The following is a 27,694-nucleotide window of genomic DNA, read 5'->3' on the forward strand; positions in this document are numbered from 1 at the left end:
CGAGAGGCGTCTCGGCGCGCTGTTTTACCGCCCGGGAGTCCCCGGCCGATGACGCAGAGCCTCGGGGTTCCCGAGGCATCACGGGAGTTGTAGTTCCGGCTGGTCCCTGCCAGGGCCGGGAGGGCGGGGCGGGTGGGGCGGGGCCTCGAGCTGTCAAGAGCCAAAAACACAAAGGCGCGGATTAGATGTTCCCGCTCTTTCGTTCTTTGCCCCAGATCCTGACCCCACAGCTTCTGCCAGCGCTGGAAACCTGACTCGCATTTTGTAATTGTACAGAAGGGCTCTCAAGAAGACCAGTCCGTTAGGGTGAGGTGACTCATCCAGGGAGACAGAAGCACACTGGGGCCTGCTGCCCTTCAGTTGCCTTTGGGGAAGTCAGAACAACAGCAGCCTCGACGTATCAGGCTCGAACTGAGCACCAATCACCGAACTGGATACCCAACAAGCATCCTTTTATTTAATCCTCACGACAGACCCAGGAGCCTCAGAGGGTGCTTACCCAAGCCCAATGTCAGTCACTAGGCCCCTCATTGTGTGCCAGGCACTAGGGTACAGCAGGAAACAGCCTCAGCACTGGGCTCCAAGCCTAAGTTATGTGATACCTGCCCCAGACACATGTGGCTATTGAACCCTTGAAATGCTGGTGAAAAACGAGATTTGCCCCAAGACATGATATGAAAAAGAATGGAAACGATATCAATATTTTTGTAGTGATGACCTGTTGAAATATTTTGTGTAAATTGAGTTAAATGCACCTGTTTCTTTTACTGTTAAAAATGGGACTAGGGCTGGACTCAGCGGGACACACCTATAATCCCATCAACTCAGGAGGCTGACAGGAGAATCACAAGTTCAAAGCCAGCTTCAGCAATTTAGCAAGAACCTCAGCTTAGACCTTGTCTCAAACTAAAAAAAAAAAAAAAAATTAAGGAACAGCATGTAGCTCAGTGGTAAAGCACCCTGGATTCAACCCCTAGTACAGAAAAAGAAAAAGAAAAAAAAAAAAGAAAACATGGCTATGGGCTGGAAGTGTGGTGCAGTGGTTGAACACTTGCCTAACAAGTGCAAGTCCCTGGGTTTTTATCCCCAGCTTAGCAAAATAAAGATTTAAAATAATATATGGCTTCTGGAAGGGCTGGGGATGTACCTAAGTGGTACAGTGTTTGTGAGGGCCTGGGTTTGATCTCCAGTACTGGAAAAAAGAAAACAAAGTTAAATAAACTGTGGCTACTATAAAATTTAAAAGTAGATGAGTGCCTTCCCTTTGGGGCTCCCCTTGTATTTCTGTGCCCTAACCAGGGTAGAATCTTGCCACAAATAGCCTCAAGAGGTAAATCAGGGCTCTGGTGACTAACCTGCTCATCAGCCTCCTGAGAGGTAGGTCAGAGGCAGCTGTCCCCCCTCACTGCCCTAGGGGCAGCCTCTTGCCTGGGCCTCTGACTCTGTGAGGCCACACCCAGCCCTGACTTGGGGTGTAGCCAGGTCCTTAGATATGGCTTGCAAGGAGCCTCAATTACCAGCTGCTTCTACTGTCACTCTTCTACTTCTACTGTCCTCTTCCATAACCTCTGGCCTCCCTGAAGGACTCCCAGGGGATAGGAACTTCCATTTCCCTCCCCTTCAGGTGGAAGTCTTGAGGATCTCTCCTGTCATTTTCTCCTTCTCTCTAAACCTCTCTGCAAGGGTTGGCCCAGGAACCTCTGAGTCCGCCCTGCTCAGACCCTGGGGGTTCTATGAAACAACCCCTAAGTGTGGAGCCCTTGCTTCAACCCGTTCTGACAAGGCTCCCTGGTACTGCTGACGGTGGCACTGGGAAGCACAGGGCAGGCTGGTGGGGCTACAGGTGGCCTCTTTCCTGCATTCCCTACCTCTGTTCTGGTTGACTTTTTCAGTCGACATGAATTGCATGTATAATCAGAAAAAAAGTAAATTAGAGTTAAAAACAACCCTGGCCAGGTGCGGCGTGGCACACACCTGTAAACCCAGCAGCTCCAGAGGCTGAGGCAGGAGGATTATGAATCCAAAGCCAGCTGCAGTAACTTTGCGAGGCCCTGTCTCTAAATAAAAAAAATAAAAAGGGCTGGAGATATGGTTCATAGGTTAAGTATCCTGGGGTTCAATCCCTGGTTCCAACAACAAACAAAAAAACCAACCCTGGCCTGGGAATGTAGTTCAGTGGCAGAGCATGCGACTAACGTGTGCAAGGCCATGGGTTTAGTTGCTGGCACCACCCCCCCCCCCGCAAAAAAAAGAAAAAAGAAAAAAAACAGGAAAAAAAACAACTTTAATACACACAGTCACACACACAGTCACACACAATTGTGTGTGTACAGATGAGCTCAAGAACATCCAAAAGCTGCGCATAGTAGTGCATACCTATAATCCCAGCTACTCAGATGGATGAGGCAGGAAAATCACCAAGTTTGAGACCAACTTGGACAATTTAGTGAGTACCTGTCTCAGCATAAAATAAAAAGTGGGAGAGCCTAGCATGTGCAAGGTTCTGGATTTAATCCCCGTGCTAGGAAAAAAAAAAAAAAAAAATTCAAGAAACAGACTAGCCTGGTGAGTTCTTGAGAGAACTGGGCAGCTGGGAAGTGGGGTGGAGTGAGGGAGACTGAGATTTGTGCTCTTTGGCCAGGTGTGGTGGAACACACCTTAATTCCAGAATTCCAAGTTCCAGGCCAGCCTCAGCAACTGAGACCCTGTCTCAGGAAATAAAAAAGGAGCTAGGAGTGGTCATGCACACCTGTAATCCTGGCAACTCAGGAGGCTGAGGTGGGAGGATCACAAGTTTGAGGCTATCCTCAGCAAATTAGGAAGACCATGTCTCAAAAAATAAAAAATAAAAAATTTATCATGAGCCAATTTTAAAAACTAAAAATTTAAATATCTTTAAAAGGCATACACACAACCCTCAAATGACTCCAGCTGCCTTCCGGGTGCCCAGGCTCTCCACAGCCTGGTGCTTTGGTTTGAATGTGCCCCCAAATATTCAAGGGTTGCAAGTTCAATCCTAAAAGTCATGTTAATGGTATTTGGATTGGGGCCTTTGGAAGGTAATTAGAATTAGATGAGGTCATGAGGGTGGGGTCCCCATGATGGGGTTCCCCGGGTGCATCTGGCCCTCACCCTATGATGACCTCTCACAGGTTATGATGTAGCAAGAAGGCTCTCACCACATGGTCAGGATCTTAGACTTCCCAGCTTCCTGAACTGTGAGCTCAGGAAACCTCTGTTCTCTATAACTGCCTGGTCTGTGGCATCTCATTATAGTCACAGAAAACAGACTAAGACACCTGGGAGAGTAGGCCTCTGACTGCCACCCCACCCACTCCAACCAACCAGTGTTCTCCAGGCCTCGAGGGAGGGGCTCTCTGCCTGGTGGATCCCTCCTCCCCCTTTAAGGTCCAGCCTAAGATGCATCAGGGTTCCTCAGCCTCACGTTACTGACATTTTGGGATGGATGATTCTTTTTTTGGTGGTGGTGGTAGGGCCGCCCTGTGCACTGCAGAAGCACCCTAGGCTCTGTCAGCTAGATGCTAGTGGCACCCCCTCTGCAGTTGTGACAAACAAAAAAGATGTCCCCTAAGAGGCAAAATAAGCCTCATTTGAGAGCATCAGGTTATACTCGCTGACTGGTCTCTGGCTCCTGCACCACTTTGTTCTTACAGCCACTGGGACATTTATCACCAAACTGTATTTGGTTCTTTCTGCCCCTGCTGCCCACCAGGGCTGAGTACCAATACCTTGGGGGCAAGTGTTTTGAGTAGTAAAATCATTCAAATCCTCTCCTGTCCCAACCGCTTACTTTATGCGTGACCTTGGGCCAATTACCTGGCTTCTCTGAGCCTCTTTCCCTTTCAGTAAGGGGGGGGGGGGCTGTGTGCTGGGGTGGGGGCTGTGTGCTGAGCACCAGACCTGTACACAGCCCAGCCACAGCAAGAGGTGAGCAGGCGCAGCTCCTAGGGTTGATACATTCCCTCAAGTATGATCAGAAGAGAACGCCCCGGGGTGCAGGGGCCACTGGAAGCACCACTTCTCCCACCTTCATGCTTCAAGGAAGGAGGGTCAGCAAAGGCTCCAGAGGGGCGGTGACACCTGATGCAGGTCCCGACAGAGGAAGAAGTGCGCTCCCGGCAGCCAGCGCCCAGCTCACGGGAAGGGATTATGAAGCTTACAAATGCCAAGGCCACAGGGCACTGGGTTTGGGAATCAACCAGGGGCTCCGGACCCCCCACCCCCAGGCTCTCCTCCACATCTGCACACTCCCCCACACCAAGTGCCTCCCATTCGGTGGTCTGAACAACCTTTAATAGAACTGTCCTGTTTCTGATTGTCCCTCTCTCCAGAGGCACTGGGACAGGGTGGCCCAGTGCAGTGTGGACATGTCACTCCCCTCCCCCCAGCAGGATCAAGTAGAGGATGTGGCTGCTGTGGCATTGATGCCTCTTCTGTTCCCTGAGAGGTTTTCTGAGTTGCTCTCTCCAGGGGACAAAGCTGTGCTCTCAAGGCAAGAGCCAGGAGGAAGGGACTTCAGAGGACCCAGGCCCAGGGTAGGAACCTGGGTCTGTTCTGGTCTCTGTGTCGCCGCAAAGCTTTAAGTAGAATCCGCAGAGCTGCAGTCCACCTGAGAGGCTCTGGGGGGCGGCTTCTCCAGCGGGAGTCTCTGTGAGCAGCGGGTGGCCCTGCTCCGCTCAAGTCCTGCCCTGGGAAAGCCTGGAGGAGGAGGGGCTGGGCTCATCAGGGAGGATGAGTCACAAAACAGGAAGCGATCCATGTCTCCTGGGGCTGGACTGCAGGCCTCAGAAAGCCCCGCCCCAGGGGTGCTGTGTCTCTGGCTGGCGCTCTAGATCTCTCGGGCTGGAGACTGGCCTGGCGACTGGCCATTCCAAGAGCAACAGAGGTCAAGAGCCTGGAGGCTGAACCGGGTTCCTGGGGACCCCAAGGCCCCAGGGGCTGCTGGGCAGTGGTTGTCAGCAAGGAGGAACTGTTGGAGGGAGCCAGGATTGGCCAGTTAGGGGTCCACGAAGGAGACGGCGATATACCGGGTGCCCTTGGTGGTGGGGAGCCCCTCATGGTAGTGCGTGAGCCGCCCGGGGTGCATCAGGGTCCAGCCCTTCCTGGGGGCTCGGATGGAGCAGTTGTAGCGCAGGAAGCGACAGCCCCCTCCCTGGGAGAGAGAAGTGTCAGTGCCCAGGGCAGAGCTGGGCCTCCCACACCCCCAACCCAACCGTTTCCCTATTCTCTTCTGTCCCACTGTCTGCCACAGCCAAGGGGCCCTGAGCACAGCCAGCCTGGGGATGCCCTGTGGAGTGACAGACAGACACTAGCTGCCTAAGGAAGACACAGGTGGAGGGCTCTGGCCTCAGAGTCAGGCAGCCCTGGGCAACTGTCGCTCCACCCTTCACTCACTCTGGGGTCAGTGGGAATCCCTCCTGTAAAGTGGGAAGGAAGCTGCCCTGGCTGTGAGAGGTCACAGAGGAGGCAGAAGAGTGTCGGGCCGAGGTTCCAACCTGGTCACTACAGACAGGGGCTGGCTGTCCTGGGCGCCCCTGGCCATTACCCAGTGGATGCCATTGCACCCTCACAGTTGTGACGACACAAAATGTCTCTAGGCACTGCTAATGGCTCCGGTGGGGGGCAAAAACCTCTCCTGACGGAGTCCCAAAAAATTGAATTGTTTTTGAACAGTTTTTACAAATTTTTTTGGCCCACCCCTGGGCCAAAAGAAAAAAAGAAAAAGAAAACCCTCAAAAATAGTAGCTTAAGGAGAGAATGGAGGCAAGCCTGGCTAGCTCCCTAACTGACCACATGCAGAGGCCCCACAGCTTCCCACCGTCCTCAACTCTCCCTCCAGCTGCAAGCCTGTGCCCCACACCTAGACGATGCCATCCCCTGCCACTCCCAAGGCAGCCCCCTCCCTTCCCACAGGAGAACCCAAGCTCCCTATCCCCTGTGAGGCCCTTCCTTGAGAGCTTATCATGGCTCCTCGCAGGACCTTAATTGTTCTCACAACTCCAGGGAGTGCACTCAAGACACAGGAAACAGAGAGGCCAAGAAATGAGGCAAGGCCACAGAGCAATCTAGCTCCAGATCGCCTAGAGTTCAGGCTGTCCCCTTGAAAGTCCCCTCCCTCCTGCCAAGTAATGCCTCAAACCCACCTCTTCCAGGAAGCCCTCTCCACACACTGGGCAGCCCTTCCCTCTGGCCCTTTGACTGGCAGGCTCCTCTGCCTCAGCACCTGAGCGATGCTCTCCAGCCAACCCTCGCTCTGCCCTGTGGCCTGGCCCCTGCTCACCTCGTAATCCTCCCCCACCCGGTTCAGGGCAATGTTGACGGTGAAGGTGGAGGCGTCATGGTGTGGCATCAGCGAGGGCTGCTCGTCGGGCTTGTAGCGGACCACAAAAGCCAGGTCGAACTGGGCCTGTGCCAGAGCAGAGGGGCAGTCAAGGGTAGGCGCCAGTCAAGAGAAGCTGCCGAGGACCCGGAGGGGCAGGGTACCCAGCAGAGCCCAGTCCAATCTGTTGGCATGGCAGCTCCCAGAGTCACCTCCTCCTCTGCCAGGAACAGCACTGGCACAGAAGAGCCTCAAGAAAAATATAGGGAAAGAGGGGAAGGAGGGGGAGGAAAGCGAAAGCAAGAATGTAAAAGGAGGGAAGAAGGGGAGGGAGGAGGAGGAAGGAACCTAACCCTCAGCACCCTCTCGGCCACCATGCAGACAGGCCAGGTGGACAGAACCATGGGGAGGAGGAAACAGCTAAGTGAGCAAGAGAGAGCGCGAGCCAGAGATGGGGTGGACAGAGAGGGGCGATGGCACTAGAGAGAAACCCAGGGGCGGACTGGGTGTACCCGCAGGCCAACTGGGGGGGTTCACTTGGTGGGCAGGTGTAGGAGCCAGAGTCCAGGAGTAAGGACAGAGTAAGGACAGAGGAGAGATTCAAAAGGGGCAAGGTGAGAAGCTAGGGCAGTGTCCTCCTGGGACCTGGTCACCCCAAGGCCCCATCTCCTGGCCCTGCATCCCCACCCCCACACTCCTATGATGGGGAGACCCTGCACCTCCTGGTAACCACATATCCAGGCCTCTGCAGGAAGTTGGGGCTGCTGTCTGCCCACCCTCAATGGATCTTGCCCCAGAACCACGCCCACTCCATCTGGCCCCACCCTCCCCAGAACCCCACCCACTCACTTGGCCCCGCCCTCGCAGGTACTCCGCCCACCACCTGGCCCCACCCCTCCCAGACACTCTGCCCGCCCACATCTGGCTGCATGGACCACGCACCCTGGTGTAGTAGCCCGGGTAGAGCTTCTCCGTCATGGGGGCGATGTACTCCACCAGGAACTTGTGCCACTCTCGCTCAAAGTTGATCTGGTTCATGTGGATGTCGATGGTCGGCACGTTTTCATAGCCGCCCTGGATGCGGTTGTCCTGGAAGTGACCAGAGAGAATGTGGCAGCAGAATTCTAGGACAGTCCCCCAGGTCCCCAGGTCCTGGCATGTAGGCTCTGAGCCCCTCCCCTGGCCTGGGCATAGGATGGAGCTTCACTACATTATATGGCAAAAGCAGAGGGTTTTGCTGATGTAGGACCCCAAATCAATTGACTTGGGGTCAATCAAAAGGGAGTCTGGGTGGACCAGACCTGAGGGGGAGGGTCTTGGAGAGAGACTGTATCTCCCATTGGCCTCAAAAAAGTCAGATGCCTTAAGTCCTCCAGCTGCTGGCACAGGAACCTGCCAACCACCACACAGGCTTGAAATAGGACCCTAAGCCTTGGAGGAGACACCAACCCCATCTGACCCTCAATTGTAGCTTTGTGAGACTCTGAGCAGAGGACCCGGCTAAGCTAGATTCTGGCCCACAGAAACCAGAAGATGATAAATGGGTGTTTTCAAAGCCACTAAGCTTGTGGTTATTAGCCACGTGACACAGATAATTAGTTCCATGGGCTAGTTAGCTCAGGTGGGGGGGGTCCAAGGACTGGCCCTGTCACTGGAGCACAAGGAACCCCAGAATGCATGAGCTATTCCAGTTCCTGGGTTCTGGAGACTTGCCCAGCCACCAAAGCACAAGGATTGGGCAGGCAACCAGAACCACAGGACAGTCCAGCTGCCAGATCAAAGGCAGCCCAACCTTTGAGGCACACTGGCTCAGGATCTCCTGTGCCTTTACGAGCAGAGCCTGAATGTCCCAGGCAAGTGCGGGGATGGGATTCCTGCTTCAGAGAACACAAGTCCACCAGGCCCTGCAGAGGATGGCTGATGAACCTGGCCCTGACCACCACGTCCTGAGGCCCCTCACCCCACACTTGCCTATTCCTCTCCTCTTCCATGCACAAGTCAGGCAGGAAGCTAGACCATTCTAATAATAAGCCAGGACCTGAAAACCCAGCAACTCACAGTTAAGGCAGCTCAAAGTCACCCAGTGGTAATGGTTGCTTGGGGACCGACCCTCCATCTCCAGTCTCCCATTCCCTCTATTCCTGACTGCCTTGCAGGCACCCCAGCCAGCGCTCCTATGTGAAGAGTCCCAGAGACACTGGCTATGTAGCCAGGAGAAGAGCCCAGAAAGAAGTGTGGGCAGAGGGACAGCCCCTGCCGGCCGGCCCCAACGTCTGGAGCCCTACCTTGTTATCGCCCATCGACCACTGGCCAAAGTGCTCCATCTCCTCCACCAGCTCGTCACAGGCTGCCTCAGTGAAGATGGGGAACCAGTAGACATCGGGGCAGGGCTGGAGAGAGCGAGGGCCCAGTCTCAGGGGGCTGCAGAGTGACCACTGCATCTTCCCTGTGATGCTGAGCCTGCTGCAGGATCCCTAGGGAGCTCACGTCCACTACACCTCAGTGCCCTCTGGGACCCGAGTGACCCCGAGCAGCAGTGACCCTCAGACCAGGTGAGCTACTGAGAGCGGGAGGCAGAGCTCAGAGATGGGCTTGCCCAGCCAGCTCACAGAGCTACCAGCACAGGATCACAAAGCAACGTGCACACCGAGGGCCCCAGGGGAACGGACATGGAAGACAGGACAGACAGCCACTCCTCAACTGGCACAGGGGCCACAGCAGAGACCCATTCAGACGTGTTTCCCTCTGCATGCCTCGGCCAGGGAAGAGGCCTACGGGCCCTGAGGCCCCTGCAGGCTCACGGAGGAAATGTCAGCAGGGAGGGCCCATCCCGCCACCAACTCCTCTTGTCACCCCTCACCAGCAGCAGGCGAAGGCCCAGCAGAAGGGGAGGGCCTGGCAGCAGGCCAGAGTGTGAATCTGGAGCTTACCGTCTCCACCAGCTTCCCCGCCAGGGCCTTGGTGTAATTCTCATGGATGTACTTCTCCTTCCAGTCCTGTAGGGCGGGAACCAGGCTGGGCCCTCAGGTCTGGCCTGAGCCAGGGCCTCACCACTTGTTCAATCCACAGGACGCTCCAAGAAGGGAGCTTCTGATGGGCTCTTCAACACGTAAGTGGCTATATACACGCTTGGGGTAGGTAGGTGCTCACTGTGCCCACATGTGAGGGTGTGCCGTCTAGGCACCCAAGTGTGCCCACAGGAGATGGTTTTTGCACATGTATGAACATGCCTGTCTGTGTATATGTGTATGTGCAAAATGCCCATGTCAACTATAAGCTCCCACCATCTAGGAACATTGTCACAACTGTCTCCTTTGATCATTATGACGCCCTCAGGGACAAGACAGGCTGAGTTAGCATACCCATTCCACAGCCAAGACAAACCAAGACAATCAAGGCCCCAAAAGGTGAGGGGGTCTTGACCAAGTCACAGTTGACAGATCTGGGCCTCAAAAGAAGGCCTCTGAGGCCTGGTCCCTCCTCCACTAGGTGGCGCTGTCTCTGAGGGACCCTCCTTACCTGAATTCTGCCCTTACCAGCCCCCAGGGCAGAGGGAGGGGGTGACGCAGGTAGCCTACAGGCCACAGGATCAGGGGAGTCCCTTCTGTTCCCAGCCCTTTCCACCCACCCCAGGACTCACCTCGGGGTTGCTGAACACCTCCCAGAGATCATTGTGGAGGTGGGTAGTCTGGTAGCTGTCCAGGGAAAGCAGGTGGCCAAAGGTGTGCCGGTTGGTCAGGAACATGAACACCTCCTGGGGACAACAGGCATGACTGAAGAAGCCCTGGCCCACCCCTACCCTGCATGTCCCCAGGAGGGGCAGCAATGCTGCCAGTTTCCAGTTCACAAGACTAGGGATAGATAAGTGCAGGTTGCCCCTGGGCCCCCAGCACTTGGCCTAGGACCAGCATCCAGGAGGCAATCAAGGAAGGCTTTAAAATTTTTTAAAAAGGACTGGACATAGAGTTCAGTGGTAAAGTGCCCCTGGGTTCAAACCCCAGTATCAGAAAAAATCATCCCCGGGGCTGGGAATGCAGCTCAGTGGAGGAGCACTTGCCCAACACAGGAGACCTGGGTCCATCCCCAGACCCCACTAAAAAAATCACCAAGAAATATGGGGAGGGGGTGCTGGGAAGCAGAGATGGAGTGTGGGGCCCCCTGGATACCTTACTTAGACGACATTTAGGGGGAAGTTTAATTTCCTTTAGGCTTTGACAGAAATATAGATAATACAAACAGCGTGAAAACTGAGTCCACCAAAATGGACCCTGTAGATCCTTGAGGACCACCCTCAGGCGCAGTGGCCCTGGTGGCCTCTGAGTGACCCTGCTGGACCCTCAGGTGCTTCCTGACCTACAGTGCAAGGTAGCCCACTGAGCAGGTCAGGGCTGGAGGCCAGCTCCCCCTGCCCACAGATCCCCATGGCCACCCAGCCTCACAGACCTGCTGCCGGACGTTGGCACAGAAGGCCATGTCTGGATCCAGCTTGCTGTGGTGGAACAGGTCTGTATGCTGCAGCTCGGACCGCAGGGCGCTGCCCTTGATCAAGTAGATGCTGGAGATGTAGGGTACGTTCCACACACCACTGAGGGCAAGAGAGTAAGATGGCAGGGGTCACCGGCTGGTGGGAGGACTTACAGGCTAGGGGCTGGGGCCAGGAGGAAAGGGAGGTCACAGGCTGGGAGGGCATCATACTGTGGACCTGAATCCCCTACTTTGGGCACGTGGGCCCAGAGCAACTGTAAGGAAGTCTTTCTTTGTGTCTGGCTGCAGTTTTCATTGCTCGAGGGTCAAGAAAAATCTGAGGGCAGCCAGGACAGGAGTCGCGGGGAAGGAGCCTCGGCCAGCTCAGAGGGAAGATGGAAGAAGGTGGCCCACCCTGCAGGCACTCACACGCGCCGCCCCTGCACGATGTCCACGTAGTCCTCAGAGCGGGCATAGTAGCCATCTGCGCTCATTGCCCCCCAGAAGTTGGACCACAGCCTCCCGTGGCGGGTCATGAGAGGGGCAATGACGTTCCTGAGGAAATGGGCGTCTTAGTGGGACAGGAAATAGACCTGACAGGGATGGGGTGGGGGGCTGACACCTGCTCACAGGGGTACCTAATGGGGTGGGGGTCTGCCTGGAGGGTCGTGTGGCTCATCAGGTCCCTCCCCACCACAGGACAGCCATTCTCTACAACCCAAGGAGTCCCCAGGCTGGGGTCCCAAAGCCCAGGTCACAGGCAAGGCCCAGGAGGAGGGGGAGAAGCCAAGGGGCCCCCACCCTGCACAGGCTTCTCCTGATCGAGGAGGGCCCACCCCAGCCTCACTTGTTCTGCTCGATTAGCAGCCTCAGGCTGTTGGGCTCGGTCAAGGCCACGTCTGCGTCCAAGCTGAAGTAGTAGGTGCAGGCCCTGTCCTGCCGGCACAGGTCTCTGCAAGGAAAAGGAGGACTTCGGGTCGGCCAGGCTGCTCCTAGAGCCGCCCAGCAGCTGCCCACAACTGTGACCATGATTTGGCTTTACAGTGTACCAGCTGAAGGGCCACAGAGAGGTCAGCCAGCCCTGAGGCATGACCAGCTACCACAACAGTCCGACTCCCAGACTCCCACTCTCGGCTTCCGCGCTTACAAGACAGAGGCGTAGAGCCTGGCAACCAGCATCGAGTGCCCTGAAAACCTGGTACAAGGGACAGCACAGGCCACTAGACAGGTCCCCACCGCGCTCAGGGCAGGGGAGAGGCTGATGTTGGAGGGCATTTTGTTAACGGGGGCTGGAGGTGTTGGTCAGTGGTAGAGCACTTGGTTAGCATGAGGGAGGCCCTGGTTTCCGTCCCCAGCGCTGCAAGTGAATAAATCAACTAAAAAGCGTGTCCCTTTCTTTCATCTGATCAGGGCTCAGCAATCTACGGTCCCTGGTCCAAATCTTCCCACTGCCTGGCTTTGAACTGCTTATGAGTGAAAAAAATGATGTTCTGTGTTTCAGTGACTGGGGCAGAAAAAAGAACATCAGAAGATTACGTGGAAGTCAAATTTCAGTGTCCCTAAATAAAACACGGTCCCAGTCATTCATTATATGACATCTGTGACTGGCACTGTGCTGTAAGGACTGAGCCCAGCAGTTGCAACCGATGACCCCACAAAGCCGATTGGCAAATCCGTTTACACTCTAGCGCTATGGAGGAAGTTGGCCAACCCTGATCTGGAATGTCCAATTCTTCTACAATCAACACAAACTACTTGCGTCTTTTTTTGTGTGTTTTTGCCTTTTTCATAGTAAAGAAAAAAAAATCAGAAGTTGTTTTCCTTAATGTCGGCTTTTGTCATTTTCTGACCCTCCAGCTCTTCCTCTTTTCCTCGTTTTGCTTTCTGCACCCAAATGACAGTGTTCCGCCTGCCCGAGAGCCCGGAGGTTGACAGGAAAGAGACCATTTCCCTATGTGACAGATGGGAACTCTGAGGCCCGGGAAAAAGCCGAAACAACTGGTCACCCAGAGCTTCTGGGCTCCTGATGCCCGGCCTGCTGCTCCTGACACCACGGCCCATCTGCCCGTCACGGTCAGCGCAGACAACCACGGCCTGTGACTCACGCGCCCATGTTCCTGGCATCTGCGTTGGACAGCCGCACCTCGGGGCCCACCAGCTTCACGGACTGGTACTCGCCGCCATGGGCTGCCAGGAACTGCTCCACCTGGGCCTTGTGGTGTTGCTCCTGGGGCAGGTGGCAGGGGGAGGAGAGGACTCAGGTTCCACCCCAGGGACCACAGCCCCACGGTCACTGCCGGGCTGTTCCCCGTCACCTCGGCACATGGCTCGTTACCTGTGTTCCCATCTCCAGACCTCTGCCCAGGCCAGGCCCTCTGCCTGGACTGCCCTTCTCTGCCATCTTGGAGCATCCTCCCTGACCAGGCCAGGCCTCCCCTCTTCAGGGCCTTGACGCCAGAACAGCATCCCACCCAGCGCCAGGCCCACGCACAGAGACACCGTCCACGCGGGCCTGGGTGCGGCTCAGGAAAATGCTGTTACAAATTGCCTTGGCCACAACCTGGCCAATGACAGCCCAGACCAGGAGCCCTGTCATAAGGTGTGCGGAAACAGCAGAGTCTTCAGGCTCGAATTCAAGGTTCAGACCAACCGTGGCCCTGTCATGCTGAGTGTGTGACCCCGGACAAGTCCCTTTGCCTTCTCCACTTCAGCTTGCTCCTCTACAGAAGGGCAGTACATCCCTCCCTAGGTCACCGTGAGTCAGGCACAGCACACGGTAGGTCTGAAGACCACCTGTGACAGTTCTCCTTTTCTATACAGCTATAGCTCATGGGTGGGCCCTCCAGGGAGGCTGAGAGCCTCGCCAGGCAGGGCCCACATCCCTTCTGCTTCTTGGGGTGCAGGAAACAGGTGACATGCATGTTGGTGACCTAGGCAAGGAGCTGAGCTGCGTCCCTGGGGGCAGGGTGCACACTGGAGGGGTTGAGAGCACTGGGAAGTGGGAGGCTGCAGCTGGCTGAGAAGACTCTGGAAGACAGAGTCCGGCAGAACACTCGGGACTGGGCGGGAACTGGCTTCACAGCCGGGAGATGGTCAGAGCAGAGGCTGAGAGGCAGGAGGAGAGGCAGAAAGGAAGGAGCTGGAGTGGAACCAGGCCTACTCCCCAAAGAGCAGCCTCAGGCCCTCCGGGGTTCCCCGGGAGGAACCTAAAGAGCAAAATCCAACTTGACATCATAAGATCAAATTAGAAAGCATTAGCTGGGACAGCATCGGAGGGGATAAAACGAAAATGACAACAGCTAAGAACACCTACTATGTCGTGCCTCTTACACGCGCTAGGTTCATTTTTGGAGGTAACCTTCTTAAACCCTGCAGCAATTCTATGTGATTGGTGCTATTATTATCTCTTCTTTATAGTTGAGAAAACAGAAGCCCAGAGAGGTTGAGGGATGTGCCCAAGGTCACACAGTCAATAAAAGCAGTCTTACTGGGAATCACGCCCAGCCCTCTGACTCCAAAGTCAACTAGTGATTTGGGGACACTGCCACATCTACTTCCATTTGTCTCAGATAAGCATGGCTCGGTCAGATCCTCAGAGGGCTCAGGCCAGCTCATGACGCTGTCCCCTTACCCCAAGCCACATGAAGACCCTCAGGGTGTCTGCTACTCACATGGTTGTGAATGAAAAGCCGCATCCGTTTCCGCGGGTAGTGGAGCCGCAGAAGCCGCTGGAAGAACAGGGACAGGAACGGCGTGGGCTGCTCTATGAACACCCCGACCAGGACCGTGGGCAGAGCTTCATCCTGTGTGGGGGAGGGCTGGCTAAGGGTCCAGGAGCTTCCAGACACTATGTGGCCACCAAGTGCCCAGTGTGGACGCAGCCAGACACAGGGTGACCCCTTCACTTCCCACCAGAGCCGACATCTGTTCCAGAACCACCCATCCTCCTGCCCCACCTCGGGGCACTGAGCCCTGTATGTCCCTAAGCTCAGGGATGGCCACAGCCTCACCCCAATGCCCTTGAGGCTGCGAAGGCCCTCGTCACACACGGTGCAGCCCGTCTCAAAGGTCCAGAACCGAGGGATGTAGTTGCCCAGGTAGTTCAGCTGCAGCTGTGGAGGGGACATGGGAATGAAGAGGAGCCGGCCCACCGGCCTCCCCGACCAACATCATGAAGGGCCCTCCCTGGGTCCCTGGTGAGCCCTCTCCTGCCCTGAGTGGTGACAATGTCCCATCCCCCAGAGTGCACAGCAGCTGCAGGGCGGTGCAGAGGGAGAACTTGGTGGTCACGGTCCCCATCCCTCAGAGGTTCCAGGGGAGCAGACTCCAGGTGCAGTCAGGAAACCTCAATCTTTTACACACTCCCTTCCTCCCTGTCCTGCAATTCTGATGCAGGTGGCCGAGGACAGACAGAGAAAAATGTTAGGAGTCAAGGGCCAGTTCCCCAGGAGCGACTTAGGTCCATCCTGTCCCCAGACATAGCATGCCCCAGGCCCTTGCATGGCACCACGAACACGGGGACCATCTGTCCTCTTTGCAACTGACCATGACTTGGCCTCCGGTGTAAAAAGTCAATAAATGCCCACGGAGAGAGTAAAGGACTCTGCCCCCGGCTAACACTGTGACAGCGCTGGCAGCTCTGCCGAGGCCCACATGGGGACAGTGGACTCCCAACTGAGCACAGGAGGAATGGACTCAGATGAGAGGTGGAAGCAGGTGGCCCTTCTCCAAGATGCTGGGCTCCTCCCTACCTTGGTGGGCCCGTTGCCGTGGATCAGGACCGGGAGTGTGTCATAGGCCAGGTTCCGCGCTCTCACGTGGCCCATTTCAAACTTGAGCACCACCTCATCTAGGGGTCAGAAGGCAAAGTGCCATCCAGGGTCAGACCCAGAGGCCAAGCCCAGGGGCCAGCAGGTGATATCTTGTCACCTCTCTGAGCCTCAGTTTCCTCATCTGTAATGCAGGGCAAATCCCTTCCTCATAGGTGAGTGGGAGGATCCTGTGTCCAGCCAGCACTTGGCACCACAGGGGCATGTGGCGTGAGCACAGAATCCACAAGCCCATACTTATGACGTCCTAATGGAACTAGAAGTGGGGACAGGAGAACAAAGCCCCAGGATACCCCAGCTCCAGTCACAAGAGGAGCACTGAGACTATACCAGGCAAACCAGGAGCGCTGGGCAGGGAGATCCCCGTGGGGTCTCCAGACCCGTGCTGTGACCCTGGTACTCTGCACGGAGGGAAATGGGGGAGCGCTGCAGTCGGTATAAAAGGCACAGAGGTCTTTTCTTCTCAGTGGCCTGAGAGGATGCAGGGAGGGAGGCCTTCCATGGGGGTAACCATGAGGACAGCCCCTCTGTGTAAGCTCCTGAAGGCCAAGGGAGTGGCCTGGCCCAGCTTCTTGACCTGGGTCCCAGAGCCTGAGAAGCTACAGGCAGGAGGACGATGGTTCTGCATTTCGCTTTTTCCTCTTCTTTTTTTTTTTTTTTTTAAACTGGGATTGAACCCAGGGGTGCTCTTCCACCGAGCCACACAACCCAGCCCTTTTTATTTTTTTGTTTTGAGACAGGGTCTAAGTTGCCCAGGATGACCTTGAAGTTTCGTTCCTCCTGCCTCAGCCTCCGGAGCCGCTGGGATTACAGGCGAGCACCACTGTACCCAGCCGTTTCCCATTTTTAAAGATAGGAAACGGGAACTCGGTGTGTGTGTGTGTGTGTGTGTGTGTGTGTGTGTGTGTGTACAGGGAGAGAGAGTCACGCCGGAAATCACCCAGCAAGACCCGTGATAAAGCAAAGCAACATCATCACCAGCCACGGACATGAGCCCAGGCCAGAGGTGTCTGCCCCTTCAAGTGCTATCCATCCTGTCCCTTCCAGCGCAGTCCTGGACCCCAGCCCACCTTCACCTGGAAGGTGGGAGAGCAGGGAAGAAGGGGACCCACCCAGAAGAGGGCTCCCACTGAGCCCAGGGGCCGCTCACCCAAGGCTCCGTCCAGGTTCTGGAAGATGCGGCAGCGGTGGTCCAGGGTGATGTTGATCTGCTCCTGGGGGAAGGAGGGTACCAGGTGCAGCAGACACAGGCCCTGGCTGAGGCCGGGGCCTGAGCACACAGTGGGAGAGCCTGTCCCCCACTTCTCTGCCTTGGCACGTGACGGCAGCCCTGAGGAGGCCAGCCAGCAGCCATGCCCTGGGGTCTCTGGTCTTGGGGGTCCATTCACAGAGAATCAGGGGATCTCAGAACTAGAAGGAATGGAGGAAGGGGCTGGTCCTACCACAAGGCTGATGGCCACTGTAATGACCAATGCCAATCACCAGTCTTAGTGCCCTGCATACACACATTCATCTCATCCTCACCACACCCCTGGGGAAAGGACTCTCGCTTCACTGTACAGCCAAGAACCTAGCCATGCTGATCTCGGACTCCAGCCTCCAGAACTGTGAGCACTGCTTAGACGCCCCTCGTCTATCTGTACAGCTGCCCACAGGGTTAGGACACTGACCCAGCGGCCCGGACCCAAGGGGACAGTGCAGCCTGGCCAGTGGGACCCAGAGCCAGGACTCCAGCCTCCTCTCTCTGGTCACCGCCAGCTCTTACCCTCTTCTCTGGGTCCAAGAAGATCTTAGTGTAAAACAGCTGCTCGCTGTCGCTGTCCTGGCCCTCCCACTCGGCCACCAGTTTGCTGAGGCTGGGAGCATAGCCAATGAAGCCTGGGCAGTGTGGGGGACACAGAGACAGACACTTAGCTTCTGGCCTCTAAGCCAAGGGCCTCCCCTATCCCCTAACTCACCCACCTCCCAGGCTTTTACCTACATGCTCTGCCTCCTCCCAGCAGTCCTCCTGGACTGGAGGAGGGCAGCTATTTGTTCCCAAGATCAATGGTTCCCACCAACCTGCACCTACTCAGTGCTGAGCACCTACAGGTGCTGAATAGATGGACTGCACCAGCCTTTGGAGAGTGGAGTTGGGGGGGATCCAGGTTTGGACCCCCTTTTATTTACTGATCTGGTAAAGTTAGCCCAGAGGAGGGCAGGGGCTGGGCCAACGCCACACAGCGCTCTGGTGGCTGAGTCCTGGCAAGCGGGCAAAGCCCACGCGCGCTCCCTGGTTAGGGTGCAGCCTTCGAGAGGCAAAGAGAAACCGCACACCTTGGCCCCTGGCCAGCCAGGTCATCTGCGGGGCTAACTCTCTGAACTAACGACACAGTGGCTGTCAGGGGCAGACCTGCTGCTGACACAGGCCTGTGGGTTTTATCCTTTGCAGCACGAAGTCACCGAGTGACAGCGCGGATTCGTATCCTCTTAAAGACCTCTGGCGCTGCCGGGTGGAGAATGTACTGGAAGGGGATGAGGCCGAGGCCGGCAGAGCAGTTAGAAGCTGACTACAGAGGGCCAGAGGTGGGGTGGGGCGGGCACGGGGCCTGCAAGGTGGGGAGTGTGACCCCACGAGGGCAGGTTCAGGCATCCTGGAGAGTCGAGCGGCCTTTCAGACACACGAGTGATACAACGTGAGAGGGACGAGAGGTGGGGACGTCAGGGGAGAAAGCCACAGCGACTGCAGGTTTCGACCTCGCAGCTGAGAGGCTGTTCAATGAGGCCACCCTTTGCAGGGGGAGCAGGCTGAGGTTACGACTCTTCACGATGCTCTGCATCTGCGGCCTGTGATGCACTTGGATCTCACCCAAGGGGCCCCTCAGGAGGGCAGGGTCGGCGGGGGGACCCCTCTGCAGGGTCCCATGCTCACCCAGGCCTCTCACCTCCAGAACCCAGGAACCTCTTGCCATCAGAGACCACCGGATACTTGGCTTCCAGCCTGCGGTCTGGGTAGATGAGCTCCTCCGCGGAGAAGACCACCTGGCTCTTGGCCTGCCGGAACTTTTTGAGGAGCTCCCGGGGCCCCGAGGCAAACACCACATCGTAGCTGTGGCCAGAGCAGGGAAAAGAGGTGGGCAGGGGTCCAGGGAGGGCACTGGCAGGAGGGGACAGGGACCAAGGTGCCCCACAAATCCCTTCTCCCTGCCAGCCCTGGCTCACCATCTGGGAGACGTATCTGATCTGCCCATGGGCTCCAGCCCAGCCTGCTACTTCTCCGCCCCAGCGCTGCACAGAGACGATCCCCATAACCCATGTCCTTGTCACATTCAAAACACACCAGCTCTGGATGTGGTAGCACAAGCCTGTAATCCCAGTGGCTGGGGAGGCTGAGGCAGGAGGATTGTGAGTTCAAAGCCAGCCTCAGCAAAAACAAGGTGCTAAGCAGCCCAGTGAGATCCTGTCCCCTAAATAAAATATAAAAATAGGGCCGTGGAAGCAGCTCAGTGGCTGAGTGCCCCTGAGTTCAATCCCTGGTGCCCCCCAAAAAAACCCACACTGAGCAGGTCACCCACTTCCATCTTCTGACCAGGAGTGGGAGTGGCCTACATCAGATGGTCTTATCCTGGGGCTCATGGATCCTTTAAAGCCACAAACTTGGCTCCTGATGTGCAGGGAGGGTCTCGGTTTAGAATATTCCTCCCTCCCACTCTGGTGAGGGTGCCGTCAGGAAGCTCCCGGCCACCTACCTGTCTGTGAAGAGAATGACCAGGTCCTCCTTGTCTGCATGCTTCTCCAGAGCTCTCTTCAGCAGCCGAACCTTCTGCCCGCCCCCTGCCGAGGCACCCTGCTCCACACTCCAGTCCTCCCCCAGGCCCAGTGCCTGCGGAGAGAGCCCTTAACATTAGCTTTTGGCAAAGAAATATTTTCCCAGTCAAATTCCCACCCGCAGCAGAGCAGTGAACATCCTGACTCCTGTTTGCTCAGCCCCTCTGGGTCTCCCCTGTGGAAAAACTGTTCTACCCGTGTGTGAGGCTGGCCTGGCCCCCAGGGGTCCCATGACCACCCCTGGTCAATCAGAGGGTCTGATTCCTCCCGCCTTTCCAGGGCCAGGTTTGAGCATGTGAGCCAAGCATAGTCCACCAGCCTTCCCGGGTTTATTCTGTTGAAATTTAGAAAAGGCTTCTTGCTCTAATGCGTTGAGTCTGCGGCGGTGTCACCTGGCCACCATGCAGAGGAAGCACGTTTGCAGGTGAAGACAAGCAGAACCTGGACCCAGAAGGACAGGGCCCTAGCTCTGCTGAAACCCCGGAGCCACCTAGGCCTGAAGCAAACCTCTTCTTCAACCTCATCCTTGTGAGCTAATGCATTTCCTTTCTGGCTTCAGGCCAAGCTCTGGGGAGGCAGTGACCTCCTGGGTCTTGTCCACCACTCCATCCCCAGTTCCCCACTCGGGGGACACAGAGAAGCACCTGCAGGACTCAGCCCCATAGACCACGGGCAGAGAACACCAAGCCCATGACGGGGGCTCAGAACAGTGCTCACAGGGAAGGTCCCCAGATCACTGTCCCAAAACGTCCCAGGGTCATCTGTGGGAATGCCGATTCCCAGGGCCTGCCCATTACCCAGGCCCCCCTGGGTGACTCTCCTGTGGACTTTTCCAGTCTCGCCTCACCTCTTGCTCACCCCCTAGGAAATGCTTACGCTCTGTCCTTGTCCTAGCTGGTTTTCATCCTTCCGCCTTCTGGAAGCCTCCCTGTGGCCCCAAGTCTGTCTCCGGGGCCCTGGCAGTGTGGGATTCTGCCACCACCCCTTGCTGGCTCTACCTTGCCCAGGACCCCTCACCTGGATCTTGTAGTTGAAGAACTGAGCTGAGCGCTTGAAGCGGCGGAACCCCTCGGTCTCTCTTGTGGCCACCGTGAGGACTAGGAGGTTGTCTGTGGGCAGAGAAGGGCGTGTTGAATGGGAATAGAAGCTGTGGGGAGATGACCAGGAGCAGGGGGTCACAGTGACCTGTCCAACCTGGCAGCACATGCCCTCATGTCAACCCAAGACCCACGTCGGAGGGGGTGCACCCAAGTTTACTCCACGGGTAAGTGACAGAGCTGGGACAAACCCAGGCCTCTCTGTCCCCTCCCAGGACTCCTAGCTGGTAACTGCCAATGGGTCAAGCAGTGTCCATAGGTGAGGTGTCAGCACCCTGCCGTGAGGAGCTGAGCCTCTGGCTTTAGGGGGCTCGGGCCCTCACGGGGCGGAGAGAAGGATTTGTTCTGACCACCAGAAGGTCTCTCCAGCTGATATTGGACGTTAGCCCAGGATGGCAAACATGAGGTCCAGCGGCCACTGCTCTCACGCCCACGCCCAGCACAGACACTGCTACTCCAACAGGCCTCACCCAGCTGGCCCAGAGTGGGAACGGACTTGAACTCCCTGTCAGTCCACTGCTGACACAGGGCCACAGCAGCTGCTACCTTTGGACAAGGGACCTCACCCAGGCTCTGCAGTGAGGCTTCACTTCTCCAACAGAACTTGCTGGAAACAGCTCCCCAGACAGCACGTCTGGGAGCCCCAGGGAAGCCCTCCCAGACTTGCTGGGAGACCCTGTTCTCTGAGAAGTGGGATCTGGAGCTGGCCTGCCTGCTCAGACCCCTGGCTGTGCCCCTGCCAGCTGTGAGACCTTGGGCAAGTCCCTGTCCCCCGCTGAGACTCGGCTTTCCCCTTATAAAGTAAAAACAATGACACTACCTGCCTCCCAGGCACTAGTCCAGTAAGACCAGGCACGTGAGATCCTCTAGGGGACGCTCAGCACACACTAAGAGCACGGCCAGCACTGGCCAGAGAGGCAAACGGCTCTCAGCGCCCTCGCCAGGCTGGGGCGCTGCGCTCATCCAGGCTCTTCGCAGGCTCTCCTCCTGCCAGGGCTCTGGCCACTGGGCTCCGCCCCTTCCAACTGCCTCCCCCTGCCTCCCCCTGTGTCCCCTTTCTGCAGATCCAGGGCTAGTAACAATGACACCCCTTTCCCTCCACCACCTCTCTGAAGACCCGGGACACCGCCCTCTCTGGCTGCTCATTGTTTCTGTGGGGGCTTAGCTCCTCAGCACCCTGCTGTTCTGGTAAAGATTAACCAAGATTAACCAGCAGCCAGGCCAGCAGCAGGCAGGTAAGGCTCCACCCCAGTCAGGAGGGGCCTGGGCTCAGAGAACAAAGGGGGCCATGGGCCAGAGCGGTGGAAGCTGAGCAGCCTGCAGGCTCTGGCCCCAGAGCAGGGGTGGCGGGTGCCAGGCAACCCAGCCAGGGATGGGCAGGAGCCGGCCGGGGTGGGTAGGAGGAGTGGGTGCTTCCCACTTGACCCCAGGGGCCAGGAAAAGGGGGGGCTTCTCACACTTGGGAAGGGCTCCCCTCAACTCCTGCCAGGATGACTGTCTCCCCCAGGTGAGGAGAACCATAGCCACCAGCTCTGAGGCCCTCCTGCCAAAAGGGGGACAGGAAGAGTGTCACATTGCACCAATGGAAAAAGCCAGCTTGTGTGATTCTGGACTCTGGGAAGAAACCCGGCTGCAGGGGCGGGAAGGGGAACCGGGAGGGTCTCAGGCTCCCTTCTCCAGCTCTGCTTCCAAAGGACAGTGACTTACTGGCTCACTGTTCACTTTCCACATGCCACGTGCCACCTGCCACCCTAAGCACTTTACACTCTGAAGTTAGGAAACGGGCTGGGTGGCGTCTAGCGTGCCCCGGGGAGCCAGGATATGGTGGCACCAGGGCTGTGCCCTCTCAACCTAACTGCATGCACTGCCCAGGCCTGGCACAGTGACCAGGCCACCTGCTCTGAGGGCCCCATCTCTCCCTCTAAGGAAACTGTCTAGCTGGGTCACAGTGAGGTCCCCGCCATGCCAGACCCTCCTCACGTGCCTGTCCCTCTCTCACTCTCGCCTGCTGCCAGTGCCCACCCTGAGGCCCTAAAGTCCTGGGCTCCCTGGGCTGTGGCAGTGCCTGCTTCCCCAGTCAAGGGTGCCACGAGGTCACGTGGCTCAGCGGTTTCTGCACACCAGCATGGGAGGCTGTGACACCCGATGGCCTGAGGTCTGCAGTGGGCCCAGGAGCCTGGAGTCTTCCTTACTTTCCCAAGTGATTTCGGTGTCAGCCACATCTGGGGACCAGCAGGCCAAGCCATCTCCAGTCCTCTGGGCTCCAATGTGGGGTGGGGAGTGGCTCTCAGCAAGAGATCGCAAGTAAGGCCTCTCCTAAGGGACCCTGGCATCAACCCCAACACCCCCAGGAAAACAAATGCCTCAGTGACCCAGGTGGCACTCCATTCCCTTGTCCTGTCTGCGGCAGCCGCAGCTCTCCTAGGGAGACCCCGAGCCCCAGGCCTCCGGGAGGCCCTCTTCAGTCTCTCCCCTTACCTAGCCACAGGGCTGCCGAAGGACTGGGACAGACCTGCTGCTCTTCCCTTTGTGGGGCCAGGGTCACGCCTTTCCTTCCTTGGCCTCCCTCGCCTCGCCCTAGCTGGACAGTTGCCAAGGCAAGATGTGCTCCTGTCAGGCCCAGAGGAGCACCCTCGGCAGGTGAGTTTAAAGAGCTCCAGGGGCCGAATCCCCACGAGAGGCCACCTGCTGCTGTAGTCCCCATCACCTCAGCACCCTCCGCCTGCAGCAGAGATGAGGCACAGAGAGGCTAAATGCCTGCCCAAGGCCACAGACCTTGGCACAAGATGGGAACCAGTTGGCTAGCACCCCAAACGGCATGCTCTTAACCTCACCCAGGACTCCAGAGACTCCCCGCTACAGACTGAATCCAGCATTTCCAAGGCTTCTCTCTGGCCTCCCCAGGGTGGACACATGGTCCAGGCCTGTTCCCAATCCCTGGTCAAGCTGGCCAGAGCTCTGGACAGCCCTCAGGGTGTCAACGTGGAGACTCAGCTTGGGCTTGGAGATACCAAGGTCCGCCCACCTGCTTTCTGTCTGCTCAGCCACTGGCCTTGATCTCAGGCCACGGGCCACGTTGGGCCTGGCACCAGAGAACTCAGCACCCTGCCCCCAACTGCTGGCCAGAGTCCAGCAATGATTTCCCCAGATGGATGAACCTGCGATCCAGCAGGGATAAATGAGATGCAGAGGGGAGACAGACAGGCTCTCTGGGCCGGCTTTCCCCAGTCGCAGTATGGGAATAACGTGGAAGACAGCACTTCCTGCAGAGACTCCACGAGGAGCCTTGGGCCAGGCTGTCCAGTGCTGGGCAATGGGAGCACCTGGGTTCTTGTCTGAGGAAGGAGTCTCCCCTGAGAAAAGGGGCCATGCAGGGGCGGGCACTGGCCTGGGGTCAGGGTGGACAACAGCCACCCTCCTGAGAACGAGAGTGGCAGACCGAGGCTGGGCAAGGGGGCTCCGGGAGGCGGGCAAGAGAGCTGAGGAGGTCCTGAAAGAACAGGGCCTCTGGGGTCCCACGGGGAAGGCTGAGACCCCAGCCTGACTGAGCTGGCCCTGTCCTCCCCAGCAGCTCCAGCCCAGGCAAGGGAAAGGGTGGTCAGTGTGTCCTCTTCAGGCATGGTCAGGACACACCCAGGCTGCTCTCTGGGGAGCAGGAATGAACAAGGCTCCTCCCCAGCCCTACCCCAGGCCCACCCCAGCCCTTGACTAGGACGAGTATAAACAAGGTCCAGCAGAAGGGCAGACAGAAGTGGGGATCCCTGTGCCTGGGGCCTCCCTGGTTCTGGCAGCCTTCAGGCACCTCAGGACCCAACCCATCCAGCCCAGCTGCCTGGCTCCTGGCACTCTTCCAACCCCTTCCGTGGAACAGCAAGACGGCAAACCCCACCCAAGCCCAGCTCACCTCCCCAGGGGCTCTGACCTTGCCAGGTGTCCTCCCCTCCCCGTGGAAATCCAAGGCCTGCAGGGACAGGCATGGGCCTAAGGAGGGCAGGAGATGGGCCCCAGGCACAGGATCCAGGCCTGGGGGCACCTGGACTCACTCCCTTGGGGCACCAGCGTCTGCCTGTGCACTACTGCTCTGTTGAGGGCCTCTTCCATCTGCCACATTGGTCCACAGGCTCCCCAAGGACAGGGCAAGGTCTCCTCCTCAGACACAGGGCTCCCCGGGAGCAGAGAGTCGCGTCTCCCCCATCAGACAAGGCTCTACTGAGGTGAGGAGCTCTGTATCCCCTCTGATTGGACGACCCTTCAAAGTGACAACTGCCCATGTTTCTCTCCCTGTGTCAAATTCATGGATGTTCAGATGAGAGGTTAGACACGAGCCAAGAACACCCCACCCACCACGCTCCCCAGGTCCCATCTCAGGCCCGGCTGAGTACCAGAAGGGCACGTGGCACAGTCCCTGCCCTAATCAACACTTCCTATCCCAGCCACCTGACAAGGTAAGGCAGGAGCTGGCCTCCCTGGGAGCTGATGACTGTGCCTTCCCTGACTCTGGTCAGTGGGGGGCTCAGGCAAGGCCTGAAGGGAAAACAACCATCCCATTCTGTTCTGCCATTCAGCTAGGGGGAGCAGGCAGGTTCCCCACAAGCAGCATTTCCAGGTAGAAGCCTTGCAATCAGAGATGGGGACCAGCAGGAAGGAGCTGTGGATCTGAGTCCCAGACACGAGAGACCCCACCTGAGACCAGGCGTTCAACCTCTCAGGGCCTCCATCTTCCCACCTACAACTGGGCCTAGTGATTCCTCACCTATCAAGAGTCTAACGGGGCTGGTGGTGCAGCTCAGAGGGAGTGCATCATGCATCACGAGTGAGCGAGGTCCTGGGTTCCAGATGAAGCAAGGGACAGAGAGCCCTCACTCCTGCACATCAATGGGGCCTGCTACCTGCTAGGCACTTTACCCTGATGAGCTCAGCAACATCCCCCAACCCCAGCAGGAGCACCCTCTATGCTGGTCGCCCTGTATCTCCTTTGCCCTCCTCCTGTCACCCGCTGGAGTGGGGGTGCCAGAAGCCCTGCCATCAGCTTGGTCCATCTCTGACTCACCTCTCTGGGCTTTAGTGTGGGCAGCCGATTTTTCCCTCCTGGGATGGTCTGAGGTGGAGGAGGCCCACATCAGCAGAAGCAGGGAGAAGTGAGGCTCAGGAAAAAGAGGCTATCATAGGGCTCGTGGCTCCTGACCAGTGAGTGGCCCCAGGCTGGTACAGGCCCCTGCACACACCACCAGCACAGGCCTGTGCTCAGCATCTCTCTAGGGGTACTTCTTTGACCCATCTTATGCCCTGATGGGCTTCTCCAGGAAAGGTGGCAGACCTGGTCCAGGACAGGAAAGACCATTTTCCGAGGACCTTTACTGGGGTGAGCATTGAGCTGAATTCTCACACACTGGCCTCGTCCTCTGGAATCCTTCAAGAGCTCTAGAAATGAGACGTTATCACCCTGTTCTGCACCTAGGGCACTGAGCCTCATGGAGATGCCGAGGGCTTTACCACTGAGAGGTACGTGGTTCTGGGTACAACCTAGCACAAAGAAGGTGTCCAAGAAATGTGGTTCCCATCCCCCCTGGTCCAAGGGTCACAGAACCCAGTTCCTTCTGCTATCCCAGCACCCCTCACACAGAGGATGCTCCAGGTCCTCCAGAAGGGTGAACAGGGTGCCATGGAGGGCCAAGGGGAATGGGTTACCAGGGGAGGCTATGGCCAGTGTGACTTGGCTTTGATCAGATGGGCTCCTCAGGGCTCGCTGGTGCTCAGTGAGCAGCCCTGGAAATGGGCCACACCAGGGAGGGCTGAGGAGGACAGAAGTCCCACTTGGGATAGTGGAGTGCATCTGGAAACCCAATCTGCCTGGGAGAAGTAAAGAGGCAGGAGACTGAGGATCCACACAGACTCAGAGCTGCTCTAGGGCTGGGCAAGCATCTCACCTGTCTGTGCCTCAGTTTCTTCACATGCCAACCAGAGAGAGGAAGACCAGCCTAGCAGGAGGCTGGGCAGAGCACAGAGGAGGGGAGTGGCTTAAAGTGCTCCACAAACGTGTACCACACCTTCACCTCCCCATCACTAGCCAAGGCCTAGTGGTTCTGGGCGGGGCCCTAGAAACAAGACATACCTGGGGTAACTCCTGATCCGAGGCCCACAGCTCTGCGACCTTAGCCAAGTGATCAACTCTGTGGCCTCAGTGTGCCAAGCTAGGAAATGGAGACAATAGAAGGAAACAGGCCCCAGTGCGACGCCGGTGTCTGGCCCTAGTAGCCCATAAATAGTAGCCAGTGTGGGTTATCATTACCAACGGTATTATCATTGTCCTGTCTCCGCGCTGAATGGGACTTCAGCTGTCACCCTGTCCAGACCGCTGCACGAAAGTGGGAACCTCGGCCCCAAGAGGGGAAGTGATTTGTCCAAGTCACCAGCGGGCAAGTGGACAAGCCATTGGAGCCCAGCCCTCGCTCCTGGCCCCAGGTCCACACCGGTCCTTTCGGGACAGCGGGGACACCCCGGCCCGCGCCCTCCCACCGCGCCCGCCCCGCCCCTGCCGCACCCTCACCCTCCGGCTTCGTGTCGGTCTTCGCGGGGGCCAGGAGCAGCCAGCCCAGCGGGGCCAGGAGCAGCAGGGGCCGCATGGCGGGGTCCGGGGACGGTGTGCGGGGCCGGCGGCTCTCACAGGACTGGAAACTTCGCGACGGGGCCGGCGGCGGCTGCCACGCACTGGGCCCGCCCCGGGGGCGGCGCCGCGGCTCCTCCCGCCCCGCAGGGCTGTGCCGCCGCCGAGGGGCCGCGCCGGGCTCCCCGGGCTGGGGCGGCTCCGCGCGGTCCGATGGCGCCCGGGTCCTTCCGCCGGCCCCCTTCTCCGGGGTCTCACCACCTCCTCCTGGAGGAAGGAGGGCCCGGCCACAGTTTGGCGCACGGGTGGGGTGGGGTGACCTGGAGCGCACTAGAGTGACCCTGGGGACAAGCCCTGAGAAAGTCAACTCTTGGGATTTCATTAGTTCTTCCCCAAACCCAAGGGGAGAGGATGTGAGCCTGGGGGGGCTCAGGGATGTGGAGGAAGGCCTGACCCTGCTCTGGCCCTGCAGGGTGCTGGAAATGCAGAAATCCCACTCCCACCCCAAAGGGAATCCAAACCTGGCTTTATGTCCCTGGGAGGCAAACTTCTG

At 57.6% G+C, this 27,694-nt stretch overlaps 1 protein-coding gene across 1 annotated transcript; it reads right to left on the minus strand.

The window, feature by feature from the left end:
- Window positions 1–4,292: 4,292 nt before the first annotated feature.
- On the minus strand, window positions 4,293–27,235 carry Plod1 (procollagen-lysine,2-oxoglutarate 5-dioxygenase 1). The gene is made up of 19 exons (XM_076861278.1): window positions 27,085–27,235; window positions 20,458–20,549; window positions 19,362–19,495; window positions 18,558–18,721; window positions 17,399–17,511; window positions 16,784–16,847; window positions 15,556–15,653; window positions 14,815–14,916; window positions 14,476–14,607; window positions 12,910–13,031; window positions 11,652–11,756; window positions 11,234–11,359; window positions 10,784–10,925; window positions 9,981–10,094; window positions 9,271–9,336; window positions 8,626–8,730; window positions 7,283–7,429; window positions 6,302–6,427; window positions 4,293–5,173 (listed from the first exon to the last, which is right to left on the minus strand). The coding sequence occupies exons 1-19, from the start codon at window positions 27,158–27,160 to the stop codon at window positions 5,018–5,020; spliced, it is 2,184 nt and encodes a 727-aa protein (XP_076717393.1). The 5' UTR covers window positions 27,161–27,235; the 3' UTR covers window positions 4,293–5,017.
- Between the last annotated feature and the right edge of the window lie 459 nt (window positions 27,236–27,694).

This window comes from Callospermophilus lateralis, chromosome 7 (genome assembly GCF_048772815.1).
Source record: "Callospermophilus lateralis isolate mCalLat2 chromosome 7, mCalLat2.hap1, whole genome shotgun sequence".
In the NCBI taxonomy this organism is placed as follows: Eukaryota; Metazoa; Chordata; class Mammalia; order Rodentia; family Sciuridae; genus Callospermophilus; species Callospermophilus lateralis.